The following is a 26,895-nucleotide window of genomic DNA, read 5'->3' on the forward strand; positions in this document are numbered from 1 at the left end:
AAAGAAGTTCCAAGGGACTCCATTGATAGGCTCCATCTTTTCCAAACCAAGGAACGCTTGTTTAGCTACTTCCAAAAGTACAAATTTCTACTTGCTCCTTTTAACTTAGATTTTTCTCTGAATTTTCTCAGGAAAGTCTGAATAAAAGCAATTTGTTTGCTGCCATAATGTCATTTTAAGGAGCAACTATATCACTTATAAATGGGACTTTCTTGCAAAACTAATAATTGAAAGCTATTGTGATCCAAGACCCAGAGGAAGCCAGAACTTCCTAAAGTAGTACAACTTATCTGGGGAAGAAGAGCACCAGACCTGGAGAAGGGGGAAAGCCTCCCTTGAAAAAAACCTCTAAGGCTGGTTTCACATTTGCGTTAAAACAACGCTGCGCCCTGCGTCGTTAAGCCCCGCCCCGAGCCGGCTCCCTGCCCGCCCCATCCGGGATCACCGCCGACTTTCGCATTTGCACGCATGTGATCGGCGCACCCTATCTTTAGCATAGGGTGCGCAGATCATGCGCTGCCAGTGTGAAAGTAGCGTGCTGCGCACTTTTGACGGTGCGCCGTGCGCGCCGAAATGCAGCATGTTGCATTTCGGCGCGCACGGCGCACCGTCAAAAGTGCGCAGCACGCTACTTTCACACTGGCAGCGCATGATCTGCGCACCCTATGCTAAAGATAGGGTGCGCCGATCGCATGCGTGCAAATGCGAAAGTAGGCGGTGATCCCGGATGGGGCGGGCAGGGAGCCGGCTCGGGGCGGGGCTTAATGACGCAGGGCGCAGCGTTGTTTTAACGCAAATGTGAAACCAGCCTAAGTACGAATGTCCCCAACACGTGACACTTTATATTGGTTACATGTCTTTATCTTTATCCATCCATAAAGTCGTTTTCTCTTTTTTAACTACATTTAATCCTCTAGGACTTACATTGTTGAGGCTTTCTTTTTTTGCCAAACTTTTTTCCCTTCTACTTTTTTAGGGTAAGGCATACAGGGCTTATTACACCCTTTCCCGTTCAATATCCTCCAGATCATTTAAGGAGCAGTATTGGGACGCTTTTATTTTATTGTTTTTTTTTCTAATCTTCTCAGTGACAGCTTGTTGGTTTTTGTTTGCTGCACCACAAATTATTGTGTTCATCAGCTAAGTGTGTTTATTCTAATATTATTGATTGTACTATTATATCCTTCTTGATAATGGTACTAAAAGTTCTTTCTGTAAAGCTGCTGCAGTGCAGAATAGCGCAACCTCTAACAGGGGGAGCTGGTGAGGGAGGAGAGGCTGCACTCACAGCATAGCACCACAGTGCGGCAGCACAAGAGCCACTAGGTGGCGAGAGAGTGGTCAGATGAGCCGGGTCAGCAACAGTCAGGAAATGCAGTACCAGAGGGAAACACAATACACGTGGTCAAGTACAAGCCAGAGAAGTCAGAATCAGCAGGTATATCAGAGACGTAAGACAGTCAGACAGGTCAGAGGACAAGCCAGGTCACATACCAAGAAGTCAAATCACGGGGAACAAACACTAAGACAAGTGGGGAAGCAGGAGTAAACGGGTAGAGGACAAACCAGGGTGTAACGGGGTCTGCTGCTCAAGACTGGGGCAGGAACTATAACTGACGTTACCTGCGGGCCACAGCGGACTGAAATAGCAACACAGATCCCAAAACGAGGCAGAGAAAGTTAAGCCTCACATGACCAGACAGGGGAGAGAATAACAAGAAACAAACCCCAGCCTGGATCATGACACTTTCCTTGAATGTTAAAGGTTTGAATAGTCCCCACAAGAGATTTTCAGCCTGGATAGAAGTCAAGAGGTCTAATATCGAGGTTATTGCTTTCCAAGAGACAAAACTTTCTAAAAATACCCCCTACGACCTTTTCACATACAAATTTCCCTCACATATTCAGATCCTCTTTGACGATAAAGAAAGACGGAGTCAACACTGCAATAAGAGATTTGGTTTCCTTTCAATTGCTGGAGAAAATTCCACATAGTAATGGCCCCTTCCACATACTGGTTTGTGTTATCAAGACAAATTCTCAACAAGCGTCAGATCTGATTCCTCAAAAACATCTAAAGGGAACGCTAATCTTAATGGGAAATTTTATCGCCGTACCAGACCAGTATTGACACCACGGCTTCTCCTAAGGGCCTAAAGCCCCCGTTACACACTGCGATATCGCTAGCAATATCGCTGTAAAGTCACCGATTTTGTGATGTTGCAGCGATATTGCTAGCGACCGGCTTTTCCTCCGACCGGCTCCCTCGCTGCTCATCGTTGGTCGCGCGAGATGCTCCTGGATCATTTCTCGTCGGGCGCTTCCTGCTGGGCTTCCTGTAGCGACGCGTGGACGTGGGCGGGAGGACGTCAGGATCGCCGCGTCTGACAGGTAAGTAGCGACCCCGACCCCTGCTATGTCGCTGGTGATATCTGCCTGTGTGGCAGCTCACTAGCGACCACTTAGCGATGCACCAGCGATCCATATTGTTGTCGGGATCGCTGGTGCATCGCTATGTGTAACGGTACCCTTAGGTATACATTGAAAAAATGGATGATTGATCAACAATTATATATGATGTTTAGAATTAGCTCTTCTAAGGAATTTTCGTTCTATTCCAACAGACCCAAAATGTGTTCCAGTATAGATTTGGTTTTGACCAACACCTCCGCATTACAAAAATTTATTAAACAAGCCCAAATTGGCATTATTTCCTGGTCAGACCACGCTCCAGTTTATTTTTCACTGAAAATGGATACACAGGCCAATAATACTAGATTCATTTTTATTTAACTATCCTGACTGTAAGAACAAAATAGAAGAGGCAATCAGACTCTATCTACAAGAAAACTCCTCTCAAGAATTATACCCACCCTACCGTTTGGGATGCCCATAAGGCGGTTATCAGAGGACTCCTCATCTAGATAACTGCGCAACACCAATAAAATAATCAGGCAAAAAAAATCCAAGAAATTTAAAAAAATCAACAAAAAAGAAAAGAAATAAGAAATTTCCTTGATTAAAACTCACACTAACTACTTAAATTGAGAACTGAGTTCAGATCTTTTATTGATGGTTGAGTACGACAAATTGATAAACGCAAACTCAACCTTAACCATTATTATTCTTATAACAAAATGTCAAGATTAATAGCCAATAAAGTAGGACAGCAGGGAATTAAATCTATCCACTAAAAATGCAGGAATTACCCTCATACATCCACAGAGTATAGTGAAGTAATTTGCAGACTCTTACTCATCGCTATATAATTTAAAAAAGGACCAAGATACTATTCAACAAAAAAACGGAATAAATAAACCTGTTTCGATCTCATATTAATCTACCACCTCTAAATAATCAAAAGAAAACACCACTGAACATGAAAATATCGATGTACCAACAAAAGGGACAGAAATAAAAAGGTTTTAATTATATAAAAAATGCCTTTATTGAAGTAAAATGGCAAAATGGTACAATGTTCATGAGAGTCCACACCAACACCAAATAAAAACAATAAATATAGCATCAAAACAAAAAAATAATAATAAAAGCTTGAAAACTGAGACCACTACAACAAATAATATTAATACCCATAAGATAAAAATAAATATAAAGACCACATACTGTATATGCTGGATGAAAGAGGTATTGGATAAAAGAAAGAAAAAATTTATAAGAATATATGAAAAAAATATATTATCATTAACACCAATGTATCAACATCACAACAATTCACAGTCAAAAACAGTGTCCAAGTATTAAATAATGATTGCTATATGTGGATCCTCAGTATACAGGGGAACAATATTAGCAGAATATAAAATGACAATACTGTACTTACTGTATGCATGTTCATATCAGTGGTCCATCACCCAGAATAGAACGGCTGTTTGATGGCCATATGACCAAACCAAGGAAACAACCATTTGCTTAGTACGTTAAATGAGGATGACCAACAATAAATAAATATTTAGACAGTACCTGGTAATAGAATGGTGGCGGTCAGATGCAATGCGGAGCACACCCCGACGCGCGTTTCGGATCTGCATCCTTCGTCACCCCCATTCAATTTTCTTTTGCATGTACAAAGGCATATATATATATATATATATAATTTTAACAATACATTTTTTAGGGCATACATATCAGTTTTTTTAAAAAACCTTTTTTATCCCGTTATTCTAATTTGTTACGTCCATTTCTGTCTTCGCGTCTAAATAATGACCAACTTTCTTCCTTAAATCTTCCCTTCTTGACAGAGGAAACTTTATCTGTAATATCAAAATTAAAGGAATACAATCCCCTGGTCCCAAAGTATTCTCCAATGAATATTATAAAATCTTCAGGAACCATCTAGCACCACCCTTAACTTCTATGTTCAATTATGCAACTAAAGTTAGTAGGTTACCAAAAGAAGCACTCCACAAAAAAAATTGTTAATACCAAGCAAGAATGTGATTTAGAATTAGTTCAAAATTACAGACCAATATCACTTCTAAACTCAGATAGTAAAATATTCTCCAAACTAACTGCTGAAAGACTAACGAAAAGTATTCCAACTTTAGTCCATTCAGAGAAAGTTGGCTTCGATAGTGGAAGTCAGACATCGGATGGTACCAGAAGGGTCTTAAGTTTATTGATGTCTGCTGAGAGGCGAAGAATTCCCTCAATAATATCATCACTCAATGCTCAAAAAGCATTAGACAGGAATAATTGTGAATACATGTTTGCCACTCTAAAAAAAATAAGATTTTTATGGACAGATAATAAACTCTATATCAGCCCTATATTCTAGCCCGTCAACAAAAGTAATAGTTAATAACCAATTCTCTGACACTTTCTCATTATCTAATAGTACACAACATGGTTGCCCATTATTTCCGCTTTTATTTGCATTAATAATGGAACCTTTTACGGGAAACAATTAGATCTAATTGCTACCTAAAAGGAGTAGATACTGACTTCAGACAATATAAAATCGGATTATTTGCTGATGACACTTTAATTACCATAACAGATCCAATCAATTGTCTCTGAGGTCATTAATAACTTTACTGCAGTATCATGCTACAAGAAAAATGTAAACAAAAATCCAAAATGTTTTGTTTCCTTCTAGACCAGAACTTAAGGTTAATGACAAATGAATTTTCATTTTCGTGGGAAAACTATAACTTATTTTGGAATTAAGATTACAAACCCATTATGGAAAATTCTCAATGAGAATCTCTCTGAAGCCCTAAAAAATATTCAAGAAATTATCGATAAATTTGATAAGATTACTACTTTGTGGCTAGGAGGGATTGTAATATTCGAGATTATAATACTTCCCACTATATATTTAGGACAATTCCTTTACAAATTCAGAATATATGCTTTCAAAAGCTACATAAGCAGCTTTCAAAATATATTTGGCAACACAAATCCCCTACGATAGCAAAAATTGTTTTTTTTTCCTTTAAATTGGTTAAAAAATGGCAACCTAGTTGGGGAAATATGGAAGGGAACCTTACTGGACATATTTCGCTACCCTCATTGATTCCAGCTTATTTGCTAGATCCCTCCCTCCCTATACCTACCCATCAAACCATAAACGCCACAATTTTAGCTTGGAAAAAAAATATTAAAACTAACTCAATATAATATGAATACTTATCAGCTGGACAAAATTCCTATCTCGACATACCAGAAAGCCCTTCCTAATTTTCCAGTATCCCAAATGGAAAAATTAGGTATTAATAATTGTTCCCATTTGATTTGTGGACCCGACAAAAACTCAAGATCCCTAAAGATATCACATGAGCTACCAAATGAGGAATTACTGAACATTTTGAATATCAGGAAATACATTAGAAATAATTGAACCCTTCCTATCTCTCTTCTGAGAATCATCATTTCTTTGCTTGACAATATCTTTAATGAGCGCCTCTGGAATATGAAAAATATATATAATTTTTAATAATGTTTCTCTTTAAAAATCTAAAGCTATGTTAAAATGGGAAGAAGATTTAAATGAAAAACTATCTTCCGACGCTTAGAAAAAAACCATTGAGTATACCTGTAAATCCAACAAAAATGCCAATTTGCATGTAAACTATTTTAAAATTGTTTCCCATTGGTATTACACACCAGATCAATCAAACTCATGTTGGAGGAAATGTGGTCAAAAAGAAACAATAACTACATTTTTTGGTCATGTCCAAAAATAAGGCCCCTTTGGAAATAAATAAAAATTATCCGTCTTCCACCTGATGAAGACGGATTCTCCGTCGAAACGCGTTGTGGTTTAACCCCATCTCTTGTCCGAGTCTCTTTCCTGCGCTCCTAAGACCGTTTCCATTTTCTCATCACCTTTGGAAATAAATGTCCTTTTGAACAAATTAAGAAAGACGCTGTTAGTATTTTGCCTCATTTGTCTCTTCTTTCGCTCCAGGCTGAGATTCTTCCAACCGAGATGCTTTACGCATCTTTGCAGTTCTAAAAAACCTTATTTGTTCCAAATGGAAATCAATGGAAATTCCATTAATCACTAACATTATGGAAATTGTGTCTACTCATAATTTATTTGAACTAGTCCTTGCCTTAAACAATAATAATATAAAAAAATACCATGCTAGGTGGGCTTCTGGGAACTCCATTTTCCCACTTAATTAGGAAATTCCATGTTCGTAATAAATCAGTTTTCTTATACGGACCAATGAACCTAGGACCAAGTTTCCAGGAATGAACCTTCAACTTAAGGTTCCTGATAAACAACCACACATAGTCATTCACACAAAGGTCCAAAGTACCTGACATACATTTTTTAACAGCCATTTGTTTGTATCTATCTCCCATCACCTTCAAGTTGTTCTGTACACCTTGCCACCCAGAGCAACGAAGAGAAATGTTCCTCCCCATGAAACCTTGAAATCTCCTCCCTACTGAATGTACAGAATTGCGGATGAAATCTGTGTCTACCAAGGAATGGTGACTTACCAGAGTACTCATGGTGGCGATTGTTAATCACAAACTCAGCCAAGGGTAGGTATGATGACCAATACTCCTGATTCTCAGAAACAACACACCTAAGGCACGTCACTAGGCTTTGGTTCATACTTTTGGTCTGACGATTCAACTCAGGATGAAACACAAAGGAAAGTCATAAATGCACTCCAAAATGATAACAAAAAGCCCTCCAAAATTTAGACACAAACTGGGTCCCCCGATCAGAGATCACATCGGTGGAATCCCTGTAAAGCTTCACGATCTCACTGATGAACACCTGAGCCAACGTTTTAGCATTTGGCAGAGCTGGTAAAGGAATAAAATATGCCATTTTACTGAACTTATCCACCACCACTAAAATTGCTGATTTACCTGCGGATGGCTGACGGACAGTAGTAAAATCCATGGACAGATGTGTCACAACTCTGTTGTCGGGTGTCCGGGACCAGGGGCTCCTTCCCTGTCCCTAATGCTAGTGGCACCCTAGTTCTCCCTATTTCCCGGATTACTTCTGATGGTGTCGGGGCCATGTACCTTGCCTTAGTTCCTGAATCCGCCCTCTGTCTGTACCCCTCCCCCACCCAGACAAGAGGGGAAAAGTAGTGTACCATAATACACCCATCAGACAAGGTAATACGAACATGGATAAAGGAAAATACCAATCATACATGTTCATGCACAGGTTGGTGGGTGCGTGCGTACACAGGTTGGTGGGTGCATACACGGCTTGGTGGGTGCGTCACAGGTTGGTGGGTGCATACACGGGTTGCTAGGTACATACACGGGTTGGTGCATACACGGGTTGGTGAGTGGATACACGGGATGGTGGGTGCAAACACGGGTTGGTGGGTGCATACACAGGATGGTGGGTGCAAACACGTGTTGGTGGGTGCATACACGGGTTGGTGGGTGCATACACGGGATGGTGGGTGCATACACGGGTTGGTGGGTGCATACACGGGAAGGTGGGTGCATACACGGGTTGGTGGGTGCATACACGGGATGGTGGGTGCATACACGGGTTGGTGGGTGCATACACGGGTTGGTGGGTGCATACACGGGATGGTGGGTGCATACACGGGTTGGTGGGTGCATACACGGGTTGGTGGGTGCATACACGGGATGGTGGGTGCATACACGGGTTGGTGGGTGCATACACGGGATGGTGGGTGCATACACTTGTTGGTGGGTGGATACACGGGATGGTGGGTGCATACACGGTTTGGTGGATGCATACACGTGTTGGTGGGTGCAAACACGGGTTGGTGGGTGCGTACACGGGTTGGTGGGTGGATACACGGGTTGGTGGGTGCATACACGGGTTGGTGGGTGCGTACACGGGTTGGTGGGTGCGTACACGGGATGGTGGGTGGATACACGGGTTGGTGGGTGCATACACGGGTTGGTGGGTGGATACACGGGATGGTGGGTGCATACACGGGTTGGTGGGTGCATACAAGGGTTGGTGGGTGCATACACGGGTTGGTGGGTGCGTACACGGGTTGGTGGGTGGATACACGGGTTGGTGGGTGCATACACGGGATGGGGGGTGCATACACGGGTTGGTGGGTGCATACACGGGTTGGTGGGTGAGTACACGGGTTGGTGGGTGGATACATGGGATGGTGGGTGCATACACGGGTTGGTGGGTGCATACACGGGATGGTGGGTGCATACACGGGTTGGTGGGTGCATACACGGGATGGTGGGTGCATACACGGGTTGGTGGGTGAGTACACGGGTTGGTGGGTGGATACACGGGATGGTGGGTGCATACACGGGTTGGTGGGTGCATACACGGGATGGTGGGTGCATACACGGGTTGGTGGGTGCATACACGGGTTGGTGGGTGGATACACAGGATGGTGGGTGCATACACGGGATGGTGGGTGCATACACGGGATGGTGGGTGCATACACGGGTTGGTGGGTGCATACACGGGTTGGTGGGTGGATACACGGGATGGTGGGTGCATACACGGGTTGGTGGGTGCGTACACGGGTTGGTGGGTGCATACACGGGTTGGTGGGTGCGTACACGGGTTGGTGGGTGGATACACGGGTTGGTGGGTGCATACATAGAATGGTGGGTGCATACACGGGTTGGTGGGTGCATACACGGGTTGGTGGGTGGATACACGGGATGGTGGGTGCATACATGGGTTGGTGGGTGCGCACACGGGTTGATGGGTGCATACACGGGTTGGTGGGTGCATACACGGGATGGTGGGTGCATACATGGGTTGGTGGGGGCGTACACGGGTTGGTGGGTGGATACACGGGATATTGGGTGCATACACGGGTTGGTGGGTGCATACACGGGTTGGTGGGTGCATACATGGGTTGGTGGGTGCGTACATGGGTTGGTGGGTGGATAAACGGGTTGGTGGGTGCATACACGGGATGGTGGATACACGGGTTGGTGGGTGCATACACGGGATGGTGGATACACGGGTTGGAGTGTGCATACACGGGATGGTGGGTGCATACACGGGTTGGTGGGTGCATACACGGGATGGTGGGTGCATACACGGGTTGGTGGGTGCATACACGGCTTGGTGGGTACATACACGGGATGGTGGGTGGATACACGGGTTGGTGGGTGCATACACGGGTTGGTGGGTGGATACACGGGTTGGTGGGTGCATACACGGGATGGTGGATACACGGGTTGGAGGGTGCATACACAGGTTGGTGGGTGGATACACGGGATGGTGGGTGCATACACGGGTTGGTGGGTGGATACACGGGATGGTGGGTGCATACACGGGTTGGTGGGTGCATACACGGGTTGGTGGGTGCATACACGGGATGGTGGGTGCATACACGGGTTGGTGGGTGCATACACGGGTTGGTGGGTGCATACACGGGATGGTGGGTGCATACACGGGATGGTGGATACACGGGTTGGTGGGTGGATACACGGGTTGGTGGGTGGATACACGGGATGGTGGGTGCATACACGGGTTGGTGGGTGCATACACGGGTTGGTGGGTGCATACACGGGTTGGTGGGTGCATACACGGGATGGTGGATGGATACACGGGATGGTGGGTGGATACACGGGATGGTGGGTGCATACACGGGTTGGTGGGTGGATACACGGGATGGTGGGTGCATACACGGGTTGGTGGGTGCATACACGGGTTGGTGGGTGCATACACAGGTTGGTGGGTGGATACACTGGATGGTGGGTGCATACACGGGTTGGTGGGTGCGTACACGGGTTGGTGGGTGGATACACGGGATATTGGGTGCATACACGGGTTGGTGGGTGCATACACGGGTTGGTGGGTGCATACATGGGTTGGTGGGTGCGTACACGGGTTGGTGGGTGGATAAACGGGTTGGTGGGTGCATACATGGGATGGTGGGTGCATACACGGGTTGGTGGGTGCATACACGGGTTGGTGGGTGGATACACGGGATGGTGGGTGCATACACGGGTTGGTGGATGCATACACGTGTTGGTGGGTGCATACACGGGTTGGTGGGTGCATACACGGGTTGGTGGGTGGATACACGGGTTGGTGGGTGCATACACGGGTTGGTGGGTGCGTACACGGGTTGGTGGGTGTGTACACGGGATGGTGGGTGGATACACGGGTTGGTGGGTGCATACACAGGTTGGTGGGTGGCTACACGGGATGGTGGGTGCATACACGGGTTGGTGGGTGCATACAAGGGTTGGTGGGTGCATACACGGGTTGGTGGGTGCGTACACGGGTTGGTGGGTGGATACACGGGTTGGTGGGTGCATACACGGGATGGTGGGTGCATACACGGGTTGGTGGGTGCATACACGGGTTGGTGGGTGAGTACACGGGTTGGTGGGTGGATACATGGGATGGTGGGTGCATACACGGGTTGGTGGGTGCATACACGGGATGGTGGGTGCATACACGGGTTGGTGGGTGCATACACGGGTTGGTGGGTGAGTACACGGGTTGGTGGGTGCATACACGGGTTGGTGGGTGCGTACACGGGTTGGTGGGTGGATACACGGGTTGGTGGGTGCATACATGGGATGGTGGGTGCATACACGGGTTGGTGGGTGCATACACGGGTTGGTGGGTGGATACACGGGATGGTGGGTGCATACACGGGTTGGTGGGTGCGCACACGGGTTGATGGGTGCATACACGGGTTGGTGGGTGCATACATGGGTTGGTGGGTGCGTACACGGGTTGGTGGGTGGATACACGGGTTGGTGGATACACGGGTTGGTGGGTGCATACACGGGATGGTGGATACACGGGTTGGAGGGTGCATACACGGGATGGTGGGTGCATACACGGGTTGGTGGGTGCATACACGGGTTGGTGGGTGCATACACGGGTTGGTGGGTGCATACACGGGATGGTGGGTGGATACACGGGTTGGTGGGTGGATACACGGGTTGGTGGGTGCATACACGGGATGGTGGATACACGGGTTGGAGGGTGCATACACGGGTTGGTGGGTGGATACACGGGATGGTGGGTGTATACACGGGTTGGTGGGTGGATACACGGGATGGTGGGTGCATACACGGGTTGGTGGGTGCATACACGGGATGGTGGGTGCATACACGGGTTGGTGGGTGCATACACGGGTTGGTGGGTGCATACACGGGATGGTGGGTGCATACACAGGTTGGTGGGTGCATACACGGGATGGTGGATACACGGGTTGGTGGGTGGATACACGGGTTGGTGGGTGGATACACGGGATGGTGGGTGCATACACGGGTTGGTGGGTGCATACACGGGTTGGTGGGTGCATACACGGGATGGTGGGTGGATACACGGGATGGTGGGTGCATACACGGGTTGGTGGGTGGATACACGGGATGGTGGGTGCATACACGGGTTGGTGGGTGCATACACGGGTTGGTGGGTGCATACACAGGTTGGTGGGTGGATACACTGGATGGTGGGTGCATACACGGGTTGGTGGGTGCGTACACGGGTTGGTGGGTGGATACACGGGATATTGGGTGCATACATGGGTTGGTGGGTGTATACACGGGTTGGTGGGTGCATACATGGGTTGGTGGGTGCGTACACGGGTTGGTGGGTGGATAAACGGGTTGGTGGGTGCATACATGGGATGGTGGGTGCATACACGGGTTGGTGGGTGCATACACGGGTTGGTGGGTGGATACACGGGATGGTGGGTGCATACACGGGTTGGTGGGTGCGCACACGGGTTGGTGGGTGCATACACTGGATGGTGGGTGCATACACGGGTTGGTGGGTGCATACACAGGTTGGTGGGTGGATACACTGGATGGTGGGTGCATACACGGGTTGGTGGGTGCGTACACGGGTTGTGGGTGGATACACGGGATATTGGGTGCATACACGGGTTGGTGGGTGCATACACGGGTTGGTGGGTGCATACATGGGTTGGTGGGTGCGTACACGGGTTGGTGGGTGGATAAACGGGTTGGTGGGTGCATACACGGGATGGTGGATACACGGGTTGGTGGGTGCATACACAGGTTGGTGGGTGGATACACGGGATGGTGGGTGCATACACGGGTTGGTGGGTGGATACATGGGATGGTGGGTGCATACACGGGTTGGTGGGTGCATACACGGGTTGGTGGGTGCATACAGAGGATGGTGGGTGCATACACGGGTTGGTGGGTGCATACACGGGATGGTGGGTGCATACACGGGTTGGTGGGTGCATACACGGGATGGTGGATACACGGGTTGGAGGGTGCATACACGGGTTGGTGGGTGGATACACGGGATGGTGGGTGCATACATGGGTTGGTGGGTGGATACACGGGATGGTGGGTGCATACACGGGTTGGTGGGTGCATACATGGGTTGGTGGGTGCGTACACGGTTTGGTGGGTGGATAAACGGGTTGGTGGGTGCATACATGGGATGGTGGGTGCATACACGGGTTGGTGGGTGCATACACGGGTTGGTGGGTGGATACACGGGATGGTGGGAGCATACACGGGTTGGTGGGTGCGCACACGGGTTGGTGGGTGCATACACGGGTTGGTGGGTGCGTACACGGGTTGGTGGGTGGATACACGGGATATTGGGTGCATACACGGGTTGGTGGGTGCATACATGGGTTGGTGGGTGCGTACACGGGTTGGTGGATAAACGGGTTGGTGGGTGCATAAACGGGTTGGTGGGTGCATACACGGGATGGTGGATACACGGGTTGGTGGGTGCATACACAGGTTGGTGGGTGGATACACGGGATGGTGGGTGCATACACGGGTTGGTGGGTGGATACACGGGATGGTGGGTGCATACACGGGTTGGTGGGTGCATACACGGGTTGGTGGGTGCATACAGAGGATGGTGGGTGCATACACGGGTTGGTGGGTGCATACACGGGATGGTGGGTGCATACACGGGTTGGTGGGAGCATACACGGGATGGTGGATACACGGGTTGGAGGGTGCATACACGGGTTGGTGGGTGGATACACGGGATGGTGGGTGCATACACGGGTTGGTGGGTGGATACACGGGTTGGTGGGTGCATACACGGGATGGTGGGTGCATACAGAGGATGGTGGGTGGATATACAGGATGGTGGGTGGATATACAGGATGGTGGGTGCATACAGAGGATGGTGGGTGGATATACAGGATGGTGGGTACGTACAGAGGATGGTTGGGTGCATACAGAGGATGGTGGGTGCATACAGAGGATGGTGGGTGCATACAGAGGATGGTGGGTGGATATACAGGATGGTGGGTGCATACAGAGGATGGTGGGTGCATACAGAGGATGGTGGGTGCATACAGAGGATGGTGGGTGCATACACGGGTTGGTGGGTGCATACACGGGATGGTGGGTGCATACACGGGTTGGTGGGAGCATACACGGGATGGTGGATACACGGGTTGGAGGGTGCATACACGGGTTGGTGGGTGGATACACGGGATGGTGGGTGCATACACGGGTTGGTGGGTGGATACACGGGTTGGTGGGTGCATACACGGGATGGTGGGTGCATACAGAGGATGGTGGGTGGATATACAGGATGGTGGGTGGATATACAGGATGGTGGGTGCATACAGAGGATGGTGGGTGGATATACAGGATGGTGGGTACGTACAGAGGATGGTTGGGTGCATACAGAGGATGGTGGGTGCATACAGAGGATGGTGGGTGCATACAGAGGATGGTGGGTGGATATACAGGATGGTGGGTGCATACAGAGGATGGTGGGTGCATACAGAGGATGGTGGGTGCATACAGAGGATGGTGGGTGGATATACAGGATGGTGGGTGCATACAGAGGATGGTGGGTGCATACAGAGGATGGTGGGTGGATATACAGGATGGTGGGTGCATACACGGGTTGGTGGGTTGATTCCCGAGTTGATGGGCTCGTGCACAAGTTAAAAATTACAATAACAAAACTTTTAGCCCTTCCACTATTACGCATGCGCGGAAAGCTGGAGAGGCGATCACGTGACGGGGAGGGTCTAGGCGCATTCCTCTGTGTCTAGCCACGCCTCCTGCCCTCAGACTGCTTGCGCCGGCGGCGGCAGCGGCAGCAGTGGTGGAGGTGCCCGTGTGCTGTGTCACCGCGCCGCCCCGCTCTGCGTTACGTCTGTGTCGCCTCCAGCGCGCAGGTTCCGGTGCTGCGTTATCGCTGCCGGCAAACCTGACATCATCCGAGCGGTGACAGCGGCGTTATAACAGAGGAGGAAAAGTTCCAGTTGCAGTCCAGCAGCCTGGGGAAGGGAGACAGGAGACTGGCACCTTGTGCTGGGTGCCCGCTGCAGGCACCAGCCCCTGCGCCCCCTCTGCAGACCATGTCCTGTGCCCCCTGTGGCCGAGCACCGCTGTAACCCTTCGTTGCCTGGATGGGGATTGGAGCCGCCACCTTGGAGAGCGGCTCTGGCAGAGGGCACCTCTTTGTGCTGTGCCCGATAATTGGATCAGGACTGCATTCTCTGCTCCAAGGAAGATCCTCTCTGGCCACATCTTCCGCTAAGCTTGTTCCTTAGTGCCCTGTGCCAAGATTAAGCTTTGTAACCCTTGGAATTTTTTATTTTGATTTTTTCCTCCAAAAAAACCTATTAATTGTTTTGCACCCTAATGATGTAACGCGCCAGCCCCCGAGGGTCCTCACTGATAGTTTTGCATTTTTTGCACTTTTTTTTTTAACCAAAGGATTGTTTGTCTAAAAAAGGAAAGAAAATGAGGCGATCGATGCGGTATCTGAACTGTTTGCCTTTACTAGTCCTCTTGCCGTGTTCGGTGGTCCGCGGCGCGTCCGAGACCACCAATGTGGAATTTTACAATGCTATCGTGAATGTAACGGCGCAAGAGCCTGGCAGCAAATCCGTGCTGGACACCGGGCGATACGGGCTGGACTCCCCCGTTACAGAAGCAAAAGGGGTCGTAGTGACACCTGTCAACGTCCAAGGAGGTATGTATGGCCCGTCATTCTGGATTATTGGGGGGGTGTAAAGTCTTAGTGAACGTCGCTGCGGAATATGTTGGCGCCAGTGGCGTAACTTCCAATCATAAAGCACCTTTAATAGTTTGCGGATTAAAGGGTCCCTTTGAGCAAGCCCCTATACCCTCTACAGTTGGCGTTATATAAACAATACGCTTATATTGACAGCCCAATAGTCATAGATTGCAAGGCTTCAGGTATGCTTTGTCCTCGGTGTGTGAGATGTATCGGACAGGGGCGCCAAGGGCCCACCAGTAACAATGACTTTGGGGGCCCACTTTTCACCTGCATACAAATATTACATAACCATCATTCACTAATTTACCTACACTGGGTAGTTTGGTTAATGAATGATGAGATGCTGCTTTTTTTCAGTACAGAGTGAATCAAGTGAATTATACCAAGTAATAACCATATAGTGGGGTTGGGGACCCAGATCTGCACCGGGGCCCACCGGGGGATTCCCCTGTTACCCTGTGGGCCAGTCCGAGCCTGGATGTACAGGTGCATTTTACATAAGGATATTGTGGCCAAACTTGCCACCTTCATGTAACTTTTTGGCTTCTGGTGGGGAATAAGTTATCAATATACTATGTTTGAAAACAATATGCCTAACATATAGATTGCCTTCAAAGACATGTCCTACTGCAGTGCCATTTTTGGTTCGGACAGCACACGGACCTACCAGGGCTGTGGAGTCGGTAAGCCAAACCTCCCGACTCCTCAATTTCCATGACTACAACTCCGATTCCACGACTCTGACTCCACAGCCCTGGGACCTACAGAGTCGAATGTATTCACACATCCATTAAAATCACAGATCCAAGTGTGAGATCCATGAGGCTCCTATTCTGATCAGATTTGTCCATTAAAGTCGATGGGGATCCGTGTAAAATGCATGGACCATGTAAGGCCGACCTTGCTCTTCAGAGTTCCACCCGAGCTTCATCCGTTTTTTCAATGATACATTGTTGAGAGGGAGTGGAAATAAAAGCTCAATTAAAAAACAATGCGTGAAAAAGAACATGGATGCATCTACGATAACAACTGCGCATAAAATCTTTCGTTTTTTTCTTGGTGACACACCTTGGTCAGAAGAGTCAACACTTGTTTTGCTTGATCTGCGTTGAGTTCTTGATATGTCGCTCCTTGACCTCTGAGATCCTGAGCCGTTCTTTTCATCTTCTTTGGCGAGCGCACTGAAGAGAGGTGTCCGATCTATGGCGTCACCTACGCGCCGTGCATGTGAAGCGGTGGAGGACTACAGTACGCGTCATAGGGAAGTTCGATGGATCTCGGAGTGATGCAGCTCAGAGGCCAAGGAGAGAGCGCTGACTCCTGAGACTAATCGCAATGCCCAGGTGACTGTTTCCAGATGATTTTCATATATTGTGCCCTGTACTTCTATTTTTGCTTTTGGCAAATATTACATATCAGCGCCATAGTTATCCTTCTGGAATGTGGTATTGGTTGGTGGCAGATTGGGGTCTAAATCTTCCTTAGAAGGGGCTTTTCTGGTGGAATGTGCCATTTGGGCTTTCTTATAGAGGAGGATATTTGTTGCAGATTCTTTAGCAATAAATTGCTGTGTTTTTTAAAATCAACATGGCGGACACCTTGGCCCGACCCGGCAAGCTTCATTGCCCAACGCTGATGCTGACCCTTAGCCTGGGGTAGAGGAACAGGCAAACTGAATAATGTCAAAAAGAGATCCGCTGCAAGCGCAAGCAGAGCAGCGCCATTCATTATAGCAGGGTCTTGTGGGTTTCGTTATGAGTACGTTCTTTAGAACAAAAGAACATTTGCCGCGCAATGCTGTATTTCTTCCGTTTTAAAAATGGACAAATAGCAGAACCCATGCGGACCCCATAATAATTGGTGGGGTCCCAAAGTTTCTGTTTGCGTCATTTATGCATCGGATTCTCTTTTGACATTGTTCCATTTGTCGGTTCCTCAAAACGGAATAACTAAACAGAAGTGTGCAGCAACTTCAATGTGGGAGAAGGAAAGATTTAGTTTTCTATTATGGAAAAAATGTAGCGAAAACTGTACCCATCCTATAAGATAACCTGAACGTGACTGCGGATGCTTCAGAGTATTGTCTTGACATGTTAGTCTGCTTGGGGACATAATCTGGGATTACAGTATTTTCAGGCTTGACAGACACATTAGTAATGCACTGGGAGTTGGTCCAAACAACCGGTTTTCAAACTGTTGCATGCCCGACATTGAAGTCAATAAGAGCGATGGAATCCCCCAAACTAGAGCCTTTGTCAGTTTGTATAACTTCAGCTGATATTGGTGGGGTCGTACTTTTAACCCATCTGCCACTAGAATGACTTTTTGATACGTAAGAAAGCTGTTTTATCCTACCGGAGGACAAAATGTATGTACTGATATAGATCAGGCATTTGTATTACAGTAAAACTGAGCTGGGTCCAAGCCCTAACTGTACCCGTACTCTACGGGCCCCCAGACACACTAGAGTACAGTTAGTTGACCCTCAACATGAAATCGTCTTGTTTTGCTATCTCCTGTGTCGGGGATAAAGGATCAGGCTTGTTGATTAAGGGGGGTAATGCAAAAAAGCCTAAAGACACGCCCCAGAGGATCCTGCGAGCCACGCCCCAGAGGATCCTGCGAGCCATGCCCCAGAGGATCCTGCGAGCCACGCCCCAGAGGATCCTGCGAGCCACGCCACTTGGTAAAGACTATCAAAATTAGAACGAAATAATAAGGCCCATATCTCTAGGATAGTACGGTATTTTGAATTTATTAGAGACTGTCCTGATGACAAATTCTTTCAATCCTAGCATCGTCGAGCTCTGCAAAAGAAAATGTCAGGGCTCTTGCACACGCTATGTCTTGCAGTATGATTTGGTTTCAAAACTTGGCAGTGATTTGGACACGTGGCAAAACGCAGCTTGCGCAATCAGCCCTAGGTGCTGTATCATTAGTGTTCATTTATTTATGTCGCTGGATGCGGTTTCTCATTGCATTTGGCGCACAGTTTCCATCAAACTCGTTGTCAAATAGTCTTGTCAAACTGTGTGTTCAACCAAGATGGTTTTCTTAGCTACAGTATGTCAGTTTAATCTGCTGTTGTAATACACTACAGATGTTCCTCCCAGGGCTGTGGAGTCGGAGTCGTGGAGTCGGAGTCGGTGCTCATTTTGGTGGAGTCGGAGTTGGAGTCGGTATAAAATGGACCGACTCCGACTCCTAAAATATATAATAAATTGGGTACAGTAATTCAATGCAGAATATGCTGAATATTTTTTCATAGGAGTTTTGGAAAGTTATGAAATGTCCTATAAATGGCTGTTATATTCCTGATCTAAGGCTACATTCACACACAGCGTTTTTCCTGTGTTTTTTGAGGATACGTTTTTCAGCTGCAAAAGCTGATCATCTTTTTAAAAAACTGCATCACCTGAAAGGTTTTTGAGCTCATAGATAATGTTTTCAATAGCAAAAGCAGATTAGAAATCTGCTCTATCTATCCATTTATCCATATCTGTCTATCCATATCATATCTGTACCAAAAAGAATGAAAACCGGGTAGTACACCAATATATATTCTGTTCTATCTAAATATCTTGATTATTGGATCATAAAAATGATTAAATGTCTGAGGTTCACATTGTACTACAATAAATTTTTCACTTAAATATAAGCAATATGTGTCGGAGTCGTGGAGTCGGAGTTGGAGTCGGAGTCGGTGTAAGGGAAATTGAGGAGTCGGAGTCGCAGGTTTGACTTACCGACTCCACAGCCCTGGTTCCTCCTGCAAATCCAGATGGAAAACCTGCAGCCTTCCTCCATGTGTGAACGAATCCGAAAGCCGAATTGCCTAGATATATTACAGTTACATCTATTGCAATTCCTTGGATTTCTCTTTATTCAATGCATTAGAAAGTGTTACAAGAGAATCTGTCAGTAGGATCCACCCTCCCATGTAAATGACCCTGAGAATCGGCCTCCAGAGCTTATTATAAATGAAAGGAAAAGTTACCGGTGTGAGACATGTAGAGCAGGAGAGCAGACTGTCAGTCATTACATGTCTCACACTGGTAACTTTCCCCGTCATTTATAATAAGCTCTGGAGGCAGATTCTCAGGGAGATCTATGTTCGGCCCATAGATCTTAACATCTCATTTATATATTAATAGGAATATTTGCAAAGTTGCTTCATATTCTGTTTTTATTCAGAAGACTAGAGGAATTTTAGAGAAGGGTTACTTTTAAAGTCTAATACACCCATATCAGATGTTTTCTCCATAGGATACCATTTTCTAAATCGGTTTCTTTAAAAATAATAAAACCTGCACATTCTTGCAATATTCATATGGATCTCGCGCTTGCAGGGCTCTATAATGGATTTTCTCATGGTCATAAATTCACAGCGCATTATACAACAAAAATAAAATAATAATGCTCCACACAATTCCCTGTTGCTTTCCCTTCATTCTAACATCCAGGACACCATTTATTGACAGATTCCTCGGTGCAAGGTCACTCCGGTATCTGCTGACTTAGTCTAGACGGCTGGTGCCAGAGCGCTGCGTTCCTCCCCATTAGAAGCGGATCAGGAAACTGAGAGCGGACTACTGAATCACTTGTAACGTGAAGAAAAGAAATGCTTTTAAATTTGTCATTTATTACGGCCTTACACAAATGTTTGCCAATAATTTGTATTTTAATTCCCCGAGGAGTTTTGCTCTGTCTGCTGCAGGCGTAGTGGTAGTCCTGGAGACTTCTGAGAGGGGGTATTATTTTTTTAAATTATTTTATTAGTTTATAAATCAATATTAATATCATTTGCACTTTCAGTCTATAATCTTCATTCCTTCCCCTGGATATGTGGTTTGCAGCCTGATTCAAGTTTCAGATTTTTCTCTTGTGGGAGTGTCTCTCCCAGTAATATAGGTTGGATGTGAGGTCTGTTGTATCCAGGGTGCTGCCGGATTAGCTCATATATATGCACAGCTTTAATATTACAGTAGTTTCCTCTGCATATGCCTTCCTCCTGTTCTATAGCTTATTTTGTCTGCCATCCCTTAGACTGTGGATACTTTCCCCCTCTCCCCACACTGCTGCTGTGTCCCTGCTGCTATCTCTAAAACTGAGAGAAGAGGAGGTAGAGGAGCAGACTGTATTGTCAGAGCCAGGTCCAGGACCACCGATGGATTTGTAACATTTCTTCAAAACGCTCGATTACATAAAGGTCTTACAGTCCTTCTCCGTAAACAAAATGGTAGAACATTTTTAATGAAGACTATATAGAAAGTTACTTAACTTTGTATTCAGGAAAGTAATGAACAATGAAAAATGTGTGAAGCGTTTACATAGGCGGCTTTAACTTTGTGTTCTTTAAGTAACCCATAAAATGGGTCATAGATTTCGAAACAGACAAATATATGAAGGGTAAAATTAGTCATTAGGAAGTTTCTGCTTATGTTGTGTAAGGTGCGAAGACCTTGTGATTAACAATATTCAGCTTTAAAGGGAGCCTGTCATCTGATTCATGCTATGCAAACCACAGGCAGCATGATTCTGAGCCCGGCTGCACGATTGCAGTGTCTTCTTTGAAACATTCCGGCGTTTCAGAGAAAATATACCTAGGAGATCAGGGCACAGACCATAGCCGGAGATGAGACTAGTTCAGCGCTGCTCCCGGTTGACTTCTCCCAGCACTGCTCCAGGTCATTGACAGCTGTCTCCCTTGTGTGTACTTAAGACCTGTGAATCACCTGCGGCGGCGGGAATAGCCGGCCAAGAGCGGCATTGGATTAGTCTCATCTCCGGCTATGGTCTATGTCTGGATCTTCTAATTATATTTTCTCTGCAACGGCGTGGCGATTCAGAGAAAAATACGTGGCCATCATCCAGCCAGGATCTGATTCATGGTGTGACACCTGGCACCACCCTCCACGTCGATCAGCTGTTCCTGATGTTGGCGTCGGCCAGAGTTGCACAGCCCCAACAACTGTAGAGTAGCCACGGCCCGGTACTGCACATCCACCACCAATTCAAATCAATGTGGGGCAGATGTGCAGTACCGGGCCGCGGACACTATTCAGTCAACCGACCTGTGCTGTGCAGCGCAGCTCCGTAACTAAGCAGTTTAGGCCGCCGCCAACACCGTGAATAGCTGATCGGTGAGGGATACTGGGTGTCACACTCCTCCCATGACATTGATGACCTAACCTAAGTATAGGCCAAAGTCCCCGACCACCCCTGTAACTGTTCACCTTGTGTAAACCGTATCAGCAGCTGAATAAGTTTTTCGCCATTGAAGTCATTGCTTCGGCTGCTGAGATCACAGACCTGTGAGATTTTTAATACCCAGGGGAAAGGGATAAAAAAAAAAATCTCTCCGCAAAAAAAAAAAAAAAAGCTTGTAGACTTAACAAAGAACCACCACCTTCTCCGAGATTTGATCCGTGCAGTTGGGAAATGCGAGGAGTCACATTAGTCCTTTTCACAGAAAGTCACAATCATTTTATTATTTTTTTTTTTTTCCATTCCAATGACTGATTCTTATGTTTTCTTATGTCCTGATTTCAAAAACCACTTATATTTTTAACCATCATGCATGGATTTGGCACAAAATGCACGAGAAATTACGTACAAGCGAGGAGATGAACAAGAAAATTCTTTATTGTAGCCAAAAATGTACAGAATATTATATGTATTGAACATTCATTCAACTTTACTGGAAATTAATTCTTGTGCCTTTTCCTTTTCTCTTCAACGCTTCTCTTGATACTTTTTCTCTTAGAGGATCTGTAGATCTTCTCAGTGACGCATCCAGCAGTAGTCCCCCATCATGTTCACGTTCCATCTACCTTGGTGTCGTCGTTCCATCTCCTTGATGTCCTGAGGAATTCTTTCTCTTTGCTCTTTTCTAACAGCACCAAGGTTTTCCGAAAAGGAGTCCAAATGGGAATGTAAAAAATGTAGCTTCAAATTCCTCAGACAACCCAAAGTTTTACAATGTTTCAGCATGTTCTCCACGATGGACTTATGGTATTTTGCGGACCATAAGACGCACTGGACAATAAGACGCACCCCAAATTTTGAGGAGGAAAATAGGATTTAATTTTTGAATAAAATGTTGATCCGTCTTATAGTCCATATTTACGGTAGCTTACCGGGGGGAGGGGCGACGGTGGAGCAGGGGGGTATGTCAGCGGTGCGAGGCTGCAGAAAATGTCAGCAGGGGGCAGAGTCTCTGCTCTGCCCATTGATATCGTGGCTGTGAGCTTCAGGAAAATGGGCGCTGGAGGGGCATATTGAGATCTCGGTAGCCAATCATAGCACAGCATCCACTAATTTCTAAACAATCTAATGAGACCAAAATCATCCACCAAAGGTCACTGAAAGGGGTCAAAGCATGGTGCAAGAAAAAACCTATCAAGTTAATGTAATTTTTTCGATATAAAAATCACCTCTTACTTTTCACCCTTTTACCCTTGCAGACCCATGATTACCTTTTTTCCACAATGCGAGTATTCAGCATGGTTCAGTACACACATTAGGAATAGCACCGTTACAAATCTAATATATAAAGCTCAATGTATGTGTGTATGTCCGGGATTGGCATCTGCACCGTCGCAGCTACAGCCACAAAAATTTGCACAGTCACACGTCTGGACCCCGAGAGCGTCATAGGCTATGTTGTGAGGCGAAATTTTAACCCCACGCGTTTCAATTCACCAAACAATTTTGCCCCTAGGTACATAATGGGGAAAAAGTGTATGTACGTATGTGTGTATGTCTGGGATTGGCATCTGCACCGTCGTAGCTACAGCCATAAAATCTGGCACAGTCACACGTCTGGACCATGAGAGCGTCATAGGCTATGTTGTGAGGCGAAATTTTAACCCCGCGTGTTCCAATTCACTAAACAATTTTGCCCCTATCTACATAATGGGGAAAAAGTGAAAGGAAAAGTGTTGGAGGCAAAGTAACAGCTGCCAGATGTGAACAAGGGGGACTGAAAGAATGAGAGTGATGACGCCAAAGAGTATATACCGTACAGTTGCTAAGGTGGGGCCCTGACATGAGATACTCACCACACACGGGGATTTGAACACACACACAAAATGCGCCACACACTAACACGTCCTTCAACACATATACCACCCTCAGCACACATTTCACCACACATACACCAACCTCGCCACATAAAAGTCGCCACTCAAAACTCGCCACGCTGTCCCAGAGCTGTTTGAAAGATGAAAAATGAGCTGTGATTGGTCGCTATCAGCAACAGTTTTCTTTGTAGACAGATGTGGTAACTGAGGCCTATTATTCTTATCATTTCTATGGTGTTATCGTCCTTCTGTAAAGCTGGAAATAACACAATTTATTACCGTGCCAACACAGACCACCCTCTGACACAGACTGTAGGGGGAGCCCAGTATCACACAGCATAGGATTAGATACACGGCTCAGCAGTCAGTATCACACAGGATAGGATTAGATACACGGCTCAGCAGTCAGTATCACAGGATAGGATTAGATACACGGCTCAGCAGTCAGTATCACACAGGATAGGATTAGATACACGGCTCAGCAGTCAGTATCACACAGGATAGGATTAGATACACGGCTCAGCAGACAGTATCACACAGGATAGGAATAGATACACGGCTCAGCAGTCAGTATCACACAGGAGAGGATTAGATACACGGCTCAGCAGTCAGTATCACACAGGATAGGAATAGATACACGGCTCAGCAGACAGTATCACACAGGATAGGATTAGATACACGGCTCAGCAGTCAGTATCACACAGGATAGGATTAGATACACGGCTCAGCAGACAGTATCACACAGGATAGGAATAGATACACGGCTCAGCAGTCAGTATCACACAGGAGAGGATTAGATACACGGCTCAGCAGTCAGTATCACACAGGAGAGGATTAGATACACAGCTCAGCAGTCAGTATCACACAGGATAGGATTAGATACACGGCTCAGGAGTCAGTATCACACAGGATAGGAATAGATACACGACTCCGCAGACAGTATCACACAGGAGAGGATTAGATACACGACTCCGCAGACAGTATCACACAGGATAGGATTAGATACACGGCTCAGCAGACAGTATCACACAGGATAGGATTAGATATATGGCTATGTAGTCAGTAACACACATGATAGGATTAGGTACACGGCTCAGCAGTCAGTATCACACAGGATAGGATTAGATACACTGCTCAGCAGTCAGTATCACATAGGATAGGATTAGATACACGGCTCAGCAGTCAGTAACACATGATAGGATTAGGTACACAGCTCAGCAGACATTATCAGTCACACAGGATAGGGTTAGATACACAGCTCAGAAATAGGATGTGCCAAAGGAGAGGACATTTTCATTCAAAGAATTCCACTCATTCCATCTGATTTGTTTTTTTGATTTTAAATGCCTCCAGTTTCTAGTTCAACTGCTATTTGCAATGTCCATTAACAATGCTCAGGGACAGTCCTTGAAAGTAGTAGGGATCGATTTGCAATCTCCATGCTTTTCTTATGGTCAACTTTACGTGATCTGTTCAAGAGTTGGAACTGCCAAAAATCTGTTCATCTTTGCACCAAAAGGAAAAACCAAACATGTTGTTTATCAAAAGGCTCTTGAATGAGTTGAAAATAAAATACTATCAATACTTGGGCAATCATTTAGTTAATTTGTGTTGCAAATCTGTAGTGTTGAATATATGATGTGAAATGTTTTTATGTGCAATATAATTATAATTTGTTATATAACTAACCACAGTTGGTTACTATGCCCAGGCAACGCCAGGCTCTTCAGCTAGTTCTTAATATAATGCAAAAAATCTCAATATCCCATATTTTAAAGGGATGGTCTACTTTTTTCCCAGCAGAGTTGACCTCAATCAAGATGGAAATGCTGCTGATTTTCTTTGTAAATTTGCAAGGGGAAATCTGTAGCAGAATACAAGTAGAATGCAGGAAGATGAGATTTTCCAAGTGAAGTCAGGCACAAAGCTCCAATAAAATCCTAGTGTGTTAGGCCACGTTCACACAGTGTCTTTCTCTGGTGAAAACCACCGGTGACTAAAACTGAAAGATGCTTAGGAAACAACTGAAAAAAGGAACACAAGGCGCTTCAGGAATAAAAATCTCCTGAAGGGTCTTCTTCTTGAAAAAGTTTGTCCAATTTGCTTCAGTTTAAAAGATGCTGTGTCCATATAGCCTTGGGTTGGATTTTTTTTTTGCCGAAAATTTTCCATAGCAAATCCAACCGTTTGTGCGGTTAATCTGCATTGTGTACTCTGAAATTCAGTCCTCAAGATGGAATAAATCTTTTCTAAATATCTTCACAGCTTTAAGATGCAGAGTCTTGAGATATCCTGGCTTTTCTGATGCAATGTGGACTTTCGGTCCCCTAATTAGTGGCACAAGATACATCCACAAGTCTCTTGTATTGAACATTTCGAAATAAATGGACTTGTCTGTTGACCGAAATCAAGAATCCAGGCTTTTTCTTTAGAAGAAGTCAGCAGAAAATGTGTATGCGATATAATCTGTATTTAATTTGTAAAACGGACATTTTCTGCTACCACTCGAAGTTTGAGTTCCTCCAGAAATTCTAGAAATGTCAGGCACGTAAACATTTTTATAACCCATCTTCAAAAACTGGTTCTTGGCAGTCTCTGCAGAGCCTCCATGTTATGTCCTCCTCGTATTCTGGCCAGATGCCAGGAGGAGAAAAACGTACATGATCCTCGAATCAAGGGAACGGTAACTAAGCGGTTTAGTTTGTGCAGAGAGGAAGTCACGTGTCTAAACTTGTTCTGAGCAGGGCGAAATGTGACAGCATTGTCCGGGGTTGTGTAACATTTGGGCTTCAGTAATTGCTCAGCTCTTCCTGAATGTTTCTCTTGCAAAAGTTTGTGTTCGGCATTTGCATCAACTGCGCTTTGAAGTATTTTTTTTTTACCTGACAACCACAAATTTAAACCAGATATGTGTGCAGATTAGTTGTCACTCCATAGCCGACTAAGTAGCTAGAATAGAATAACGTTGTTCCCCTTGTCTGGACCTAAGGGTTTGTGCCTGTAAGTGCATGCTTGGCTTCTTTCTCCTTTCGTTAGCAATTTGGATAAATTGTGACATTGCCATATACATTAGATGGTCTGCCAGTCCTCAGAGGGCGAAGTTATGTGACAATTGGAGATGAGCTGATCGCTTCGCGCAGTTTTGCTCCACAGTCCAGGTCAGTAATCTCTGCTCGTGGACAGGAGCTGTACGAATTTCCTTACCCTCCGGGATCCCAAGTTGAGCTGGCGAGACGTCATCTACGCTGTCATGCCAAGCCGGCTAATCCAACTTCGAGCCTGGAAATCTGGAAGCTTGGCGCTGCTGTTGTCCGCGTCCAGAGACTGTAGGCATGGATTGCGCAAAATGATCCAGTCTTCTCTAGTGACAAC

At 46.2% G+C, this 26,895-nt stretch overlaps 1 protein-coding gene across 3 annotated transcripts in view; it reads left to right on the top strand.

Annotated features, from left to right (window-relative positions):
* The first annotated feature begins 14,461 nt into the window (after nucleotides 1–14,461).
* The window catches only part of RNF130 (ring finger protein 130), a 270,925-nt gene continuing 258,491 nt past the window's right edge, over nucleotides 14,462–26,895 (top strand). The window contains exon 1 of one of the 3 annotated variants that reach the window (XM_073568006.1): nucleotides 14,462–15,391. In XM_073568006.1, coding sequence (XP_073424107.1) covers nucleotides 15,160–15,391 — 232 coding nt within the window. In that variant the 5' untranslated portion in view covers nucleotides 14,462–15,159. The remainder of the gene's footprint in view (nucleotides 15,392–26,895) is intronic. The other 2 variants (XM_073568008.1, XM_073568007.1) reach the window with 2 other exon arrangements.

This window comes from Dendrobates tinctorius, unplaced genomic scaffold (genome assembly GCF_039654945.1).
Source record: "Dendrobates tinctorius isolate UK_male_01 unplaced genomic scaffold, ASM3965494v1 ptg000020l, whole genome shotgun sequence".
In the NCBI taxonomy this organism is placed as follows: Eukaryota; Metazoa; Chordata; class Amphibia; order Anura; family Dendrobatidae; genus Dendrobates; species Dendrobates tinctorius.